The sequence below is a fragment of the Equus quagga genome, unplaced genomic scaffold, assembly GCF_021613505.1.
Source record: "Equus quagga isolate Etosha38 unplaced genomic scaffold, UCLA_HA_Equagga_1.0 143273_RagTag, whole genome shotgun sequence".
NCBI lineage: Eukaryota > Metazoa > Chordata > Mammalia > Perissodactyla > Equidae > Equus > Equus quagga.
In genome coordinates, this window is record NW_025796655.1 from 14,118 (window position 1) to 21,410 (window position 7,293).

General features: G+C 53.4%; 1 protein-coding gene across 1 annotated transcript; it reads right to left on the reverse strand.

Moving 5' to 3' along the window:
- Window positions 1-1,686: 1,686 nt before the first annotated feature.
- Window positions 1,687-7,247, reverse strand: LOC124232889 (leukocyte immunoglobulin-like receptor subfamily B member 3; the record flags this gene model as incomplete). Its single annotated transcript, XM_046649791.1, is given in 11 exon segments — window positions 1,687-2,029; window positions 2,108-2,272; window positions 3,062-3,114; window positions 3,357-3,394; window positions 3,478-3,520; window positions 3,870-3,989; window positions 5,489-5,788; window positions 6,080-6,164; window positions 6,166-6,362; window positions 6,588-6,887; window positions 7,046-7,247. Coding segments are annotated over 11 exon segments (1,647 nt in total), but the record flags the coding sequence as incomplete, so codon positions are not given.
- Window positions 7,248-7,293: the final 46 nt, after the last annotated feature.

Sequence of the window (7,293 nt, forward strand, 5' to 3'; positions counted from 1 at the left end):
CCATGCACACAGTTTTGTAATCTGTGAGTAACACAGTTTTTTCCATCCATTCACCTGTTTTTTTTTTTAAAGATTGGCACCTGAGCTAACATCTGTTTCCAATCTTTTTTCTTTTCTTCTTTTTCATCTCCCCAAAGCCCCCGAGTACACAGTTGTATATTCTAGTTGTGAGTGCCTCTGGTTGTGCTGTGTGGGATGCTGTGTCATTATGGCCTGATGAGCGGTGCCCTGTCTACACCCAGGATCCGAACCGGTGAAACCCTGGGCCACCAAAGCGGAGCGCACGAACTTAACCACTCGGCCACGGGGCCAGCCCCGATCCATTCACTCTTCTCACTTCTTTTTGGCTTTATTTAATTGGTTGGTTCTTCCACTGCCCTGCTGAATAGAAGAGGTCGTAGTGAACATTCTTGTTTATTCTCAGTCACAGGTGGAAAGATTTCAAGTTTTTACTTTTGAAAATTATTTCTGTTGTGGATTTTTAAAGATGCTTTGATGAATGATAGGAAATTCCCTTTTTTTGAGGTTTTTTTCATTTTGAATTGGTGATGTATTTTATCAGGAGCTTTGAATCTGTTGCTATGATCAGTTTTTTGTATTTCTTCTTTTATGTTTGAAATGTATTGACTGATTTTTGAATATGAAACCAATCATGCATTTCTGAAAAGGACGTACCAGCATGGTCATGCTATATTATCGACTTTATATACTGATGACTCTTATTTGGGAATATTTTGTGTAGGAATCTACAGCTAAGATCCTGTGAGAGAGCTTCCTGTGATTTTCCCATTATGTAGTTTCCTTGAGAGGTATTGGTATCAATTTTTTTCTGGCCTGATAAAATGTGTTGGGAGGAATATTGCCTCCTTCTCTATTTTTGGGAGAAACTGATTTAAATTTGGTATGTGTATGTATGTGTGTGTGTCCGTGTGTGTGTCTGGGCGTCCATGTGTGTATTTCATCACTATTTGGTATGTGTATATATGTGTGTGTGTCCGTGTGTGTGTCCAGGCGTTCATGTGTGTATTTCATCATTATTTGGAAGCACTCATCAGTGAATCTTTCCAGAGTCAGAGTTCACTTTGTGGGAAAATTTTTAGTTATACCTTCAACATATTTGATATATATGACAATTCAGATTTCCTGTTTATGTTTATTTCCACCATTTTGGTGAATTGTATTTTTGAGGATTTTGTCCATTTCATCTAGATTTTCTAGTATATTGGCATAAAGTTGTTCCTAATGCTCTGTCATCTACTGAAAGTCTGTAGGGTCTGTGATGCTGTCCTGATGATGTAATGTGCCTCCTCTCGTTTTCCCTTGGGCGTTGTGGCTGGGATCTGCAAGAGTGAATAATGTTCTCAAGAGCGAAAAGTCTTTATTGACTTTTCTCAGTTTTTTATTTGTCCTCGTTAGTAGCTAATCTTGTCATATTATTTCCCTCCCTCCACCTTCATTTGGAATAATTCTCTATTCTTTTTCTAAATTCTTGGTGTGATAGTTCAGGTAACTGATTTTTTTAGGCTTTTCTAAGATATTCATTCATTCATTCATGGTTCTTAATTTCCCCGTTTTGTAGGTTTGATGTGTAATGTTTACGTTATTATTCAGCTTAAAACATTCTCTCCCTTCTGTTTTGGATTTCTCATTTCACTCATGCATTACTGAGAAGTCTGTGGCTTTATTTCCAAAATGTGGGGATATCAGTTATCAGACTGCAGAACCAGGTGACTCCCAATGAGTCCCAGAAGCTCCTGGTGGTCCACATTAGGATTCCAGGCTGGCTGGGGGTTATTAGCTGAGCGTCTAGTGGGGGCAGCTTCTGTGCCTTCTGGGGTCCCTGCAGTCTCCCTCGCTGGAGGATGGGGTCCGGGTCCTTCCTGGGCTAATGGATGGCCAGAGCAGCGTACACGCTGGGCTCTGCTGGGGGCTCCTCTGACTGGGAGGAAGGGGGTGTCATCTCCCGTCTGAGGATCAAGTGGTTCAGCTGGGCATAGGTCACGTCCTGGGGGTCTTCAGATGCAGCAGCCTAGAACAGGGGAAAGTGAGGGATAGGTATGTGGTTGGGGTGGGGGCAGCCTGGGGTCTGGGAGAGCATGGGACCCACCTGTCTGTGCATCTGTCTGTCCTCTTCTGCTTGTCTGTGCTTAGAGTTCAACAGTTCCTCTGACAGTGGGGCAGGAGAGGTGGCCACTCCCTGCCTGAGTCTTGCTCTTGAGTGGTTCACCTGGGCGTATGTCGCTCCTTGGGGGTCTTCATCATGGAGGCTCTGCTGGAGGGAGACAGAGGGACAGAAACAGTGTCTCCTTGATCCCACTGCTGACCTCCTCCAGTCAATTGTCCACACTGCTACAGAGTGAGCTCACTTTCCTGATGGAATCTTCAGGTACATACTAAGCCTGTGACATCTGGATGCTTCCTACAGTTCTGATTCTTATCCCAACATGCTATCTCTTGGTCTTTTGAATCCAGCCACACGGCCCATCCTCCTGAAAAAGCATGTTGCTGCCTCAGGACCTTTGCCCCTGCTGTTTCCTCTGCCCCCACCCTGCACTCTACCCCCTTTCCTTACTTTATTTTCCTTAACAGCACTTTACACTCTAGGAAGCTACTCTCATATTTGCATGTGGTCTCTTACCCACGAGGTGAGCTCAAGGAATGTGGAGACAGTATTGCTCACTGCTGTACCTACAGCACCTGAATGGAGCCAGGTAAACAGGGAGCTCCCTTTTCACAATGTGGGGTGAAAGAATGAAGGGGAGCCTAGGGGACTTGTGGGTGATTCACTTATTCGTGCATCCTCTTGAGACCTGGGGTGCATCCAACAACCAGAAGGTCAGACAGTGGACAGGAACCAGAAAAGGGGACCACAGAGGAGGAGCACTGAGGTCACAGAAACCAGGAAGAGTGAAGTCACAGCAGGACGCCCCAGGTGCCTGAGAGGAGGGATCAGTGTGGGACGCTGCTGAGAGCTGGGTGACGTGAGGACAGCCAAGTGTCCATTGGGTCAAGTTTGACAACAGGAAGGTCCCTGGTGGCCTGGACAGGGCTGGGGTCTCACCTGATGGCCCAGCTCCACGCCCTCCTCAGGCTGTGTGTCCTTCACGGCGGCATCTGCTGGGGCAGAACAGGGGGTGTGTCTCTTGTCAGGATTCCCTGAGGTCTCTCAGGGCTGCAGCCCCTCCTCTGCTCCCAGATGGGCCACTGAGATCCAGGGGTGAGGAGATGGGCCCGAGGTCACTCAGGGGAATTTCAGTCCTTTTCACCCCAAATCCCCAGACCCTTCCAGCCGATGCCCCCATGGCCCACTGAAATCTGTGCCCCCACCCCCCATGGGGGCCCCTTTTTCCTCTCACAGAGGGTCTGTTCCTGGGTGTCAGCAGCTGGACTGGAGCTGGGGGAGGAGATGGGAGTGTAAGGGGCAGAGAGGGGGCCGAGGGTGGGGTGGGAGTCTGGGGTCTTCAGGGCAGGAATTACCTGATCTGCAGGCCTCTGTGCTTGGGCTGTGGGTCTGCAGCCCCTGCAGGAAATTGGAGATCAGCCTGTGTCTGGGCTGGGTCAAGATGGACAGAGTCTCAGCCCTGGAAGGTGATGACCACCCGCCCTCCACATGTGATTCGGGAGAAAAGAAGAAAACCGTAACCCTTGCTTGTGTGTATGTTTCAATATTTCATGAGACTGAAAAGGTGAAAGAATTCCTTCAATGTGTACATATGTGTTGGATTAAGTGTTTTCTTTTGGATTTTCTGATTTGAGATTCTGGAAAAGTCTTTTTCTGGTTGACTTTCCCATCTACTTTTTTTTCCCCTTTGGCTGGTGCCCTAAGCCCACGTCCTCCTGTGAGCCGGGTCACCCTGTTCCCTACTCACCTGGTGTCCTGCGTTTGTCCTGACGCTGGTGTCGGGTAAGGAGGAAGAGGAGGAGGAGGGAGAGGAGCAGGACGAAGGCCACCGTGACTCCAATCAGAACGTTCAGATACCATGTGAGACCTTGGGCACATGTGATGTCATGAATGAGCCAATGACGCTATTTAACTGAGCACCTACTGTGTGCCACACACGTGCTGGGGTCTGTGCACTCACCTCCTCTAACTCCCAACAATCATGCACCAAAACACTGCCATCCTCCACCCACCCATTTCACAGATGAGGAGACTGAGGCACAGAGAGGTAAATCATGTGCCCAGGTCACCCAGCCTGAAGTGGCGGAGCTGGGACTGGAACCCAGAACGGTGGGTTCCCTTGTTTTCTATTATCATTTTTTATGCTGTGCCCTTACTCTCCAGGCAGAACACGAGGCAGAGACCTGACCAGCAAACACAATCCCTTCCCCACCCCCATCTCCCAGCCCATGTCCGTCCCCTACTCTGCAGAGGGCTGGCACCCCCAATGGGGGCCTGTGTGCACATGGAGCGTGTGCATCTGGGAAGGGCAGGAGGGAGGGCTGTCCTCCCTGAGCTCTCGGGGCCAGGCCCCAGGCTGAGGGCTCTCTCTCTGAGGGGCATGGCGGAGGCCTGTTGTGCAGAGAGGACCCTCAGGCTCGGAGAGGAGCGTGCCTCGTCCAGGGTCCCACAGGTGGGCAGTAGCAGCCCTGGGGTTTGAACCCGGGGGTGTCCTTGCCCCAACTCCACGGCTCCTCCTGGACGGGCTGCGCCCCTGAGTGTGTGGAGGAGAGCTCAGACACCACACGTGTCCCCACACTCAGTGTCCACGCAGCCTTCTTGGACCATGCAATCAGTGAAACTGGTCTCACGGAGAAAGACGAGCGTTCCTCAGGTCACCATCTCAGGAAGGGACTGAGCCAAGACCAGACCTGAGCCCCTCCCACGCACCGCTTCCCCACAGAGACCCTCGCTTACCCCACCTTGTGCCTGACTCCCCGGGGGAGAGTGGATCCTCAGAGTCTCCTGGGGATCAGGATGGGAAGTGAGGGGGTGGCTGCCATTCTCCCCACTTCAGCCCGGCTGCCCCTCCCCCGAGATGGGTCTCAACATCTCCTCCCTCTGCCATGACGCCCCATCCGCCGTCTGCCCAGCCTCAGAACTCCTGAAGCCCCGTGTCCTCTGACATCTCTGCCCAACTCCCCTGGGAGACAGGCCATGCCCGAGTGAGTGATCCTGGTCCCTCTGGGCATCAGCCTCTTCTAGTCAGCGCTCTTGTGTCTCTGGGTGAGGGACTTCTAGGACTGGACACTGGAGGAGGATCAGGAGGCGGTGCCTCTGGCCTTTTCTCCTTTTGTCAGCCCTGAGTCCTCCCCAGCTGTCTCCACTCACCGCAAATGTCTCTGGACCTCAGGGATGAGGATGAGGATGAGGATGAGGCCGGCTGGGAATTGCTCTGGCTTTTTCCATCCCTCTGAGAGGGGAGGTTCCCCTCTGGCTGACTTGCCTTCTGTGACCCCCTCACTCCCATCCCAGCCCAGAGGTCCCCTGGGAACAGGACCCTGAACTGACCGTGAGGACACAAGGGGCACGACTGGGGCTCCTCACCTGAGACCCGGAGCTCCAGGGGGTCACTGGGCAGTGACAACAGGTGGGGGGAGGTGCTGTTTGAGCCGTAGCACCTGTAGGTCCCCTCATGGTCTGAGGTCAGAGGACCGATGGTGAAGTTGGCCTGAAAGGGGGCGGCCGTGTCCTGCAGACGAAGGTGCTGGGGAGGAGCAGGTGACCCCTCCTTGGACAGATGGAAGGTATCGAACCAGATCTCAGAGCCACACTGCAGGGTCACGTTCTCTCCCCAGGACACTGAGGGCCCCGGCTGGGCTGAGAGGGAGGGTTTTTCGTACATTCCTGAGGGAGGGGAAGGTTGTGATGTGTAGAGAGCTGCCCCCTCCCCCCCACACAACCTTGACCGTGAGTTGAAGGACCACCATCCTCTTTCCAGGGACTCTGTCTGTGACCCCCTCTCAGCTCCTCTCTGTCTTTTATCTCCTGGCGTCTCCGCCTTTCTCACTCCCTCTCCCTAGACCACGGCCCCATCTCAGTCCCTGCTCCAGGACCCTGTCTCTGGACCCCATCACCACAAAGGGTGACACTAGGCCCAGCACCCTGAGCAGACAATCAGGACATGGGGCTCCTCACCTGCGATCAGGATCTCCAGGGGTGCGCTGGGGGCCGACCATGCATAGGAGAGGATGTGTCTACCATAGCATCTGTACTGGCCCCCCGTGGGTGTGGCTCACATGGCCGAGGGGGAAGTCGCCGCTGTGCTGCCCATGAAGATTCTGAGGGGGTGTGAGCCCCTCATCCCTGGTAAGAGCGAATCTGTCAAAGCCGGCCTCTGAGCGACACTGGAGGGTCAGGTTGTCTCCAGAGAGCACCAGCGAGCCAGGCTGGGCTGAGAGGGAGGGCTCCTTGTACACACCTGGAGAGAAGGGACAGTGGCATCGAAGGGGAGGCAGACCCCACATTGCCCACTGGGGCTACAGTGAGAGCTCTCACTGGTCGACCCCCAAACATCCTGCTCTGTGGTTCAGGACCCAGGAGGTCAAGTCACCAACCCCCGTCACCCCCAGGGCTCCACTGGATACGCAGCTTAGGTCAGTCATTTTGGGGTCCCAGGAAAGAGGTGGGTCAGGGGAACCCTCACCTGTGACCTCGAGTTGCAGAGGGCCACTGGGGTGTGACCACACATATGGGTAGGAGTGGGGATTATAATAGCATCTGTAGGTTCCCCCATGGGAGGTGTTCACGGGGTCCACAGGGAAGACAGCCGGCTCCCTCCAATGATGGCTCCTCGATTCCACGTGTCGGGGAGGATCAGCTCCTCCCTCCTTCAGCAGATGGAAAGTGACAGATGTGAACTCTGAGCTACACAAGAGGGACACATTCTCTCCTGATGCCACCACAGGGCCTGGGTGGGCTGAGAGGGAGGGCGCACTGTAGACTCCTGAGGGAGAAGAAGGGAGCTGTGTTAAAGGGGGGACCGTCAGCTCAAATGCCCCAGGTGTGGACTGTGAGGGCTGAGGTCCCCTGAGCCCACACTCCTTCCCTTCTGTCTGTGAGGAGGAGCCCACAGTGGGAGGGGACCTGGCTCCTCCCCCTTACCTGTCACCAGCAGGCGCAGGGGGTCACTGCGCTCTGACCAGCCGTTCCAGTTCCTGCGGCTGTGATATGCACACTGATACAGCCCTGCAGTGTGTGAGCTCATAGATTCGATGGAGAAACTGGTCTTGTTGCTGGAGTCCTGTGGGGTCTCTGTCTCCACGGGTATAGAGACCCTCTCTTTATACAGATGGTAGACTTCAGCCTGCAGAGACCCCTGACACCAGATGGTCACAGAGCTCCCCTTGGTG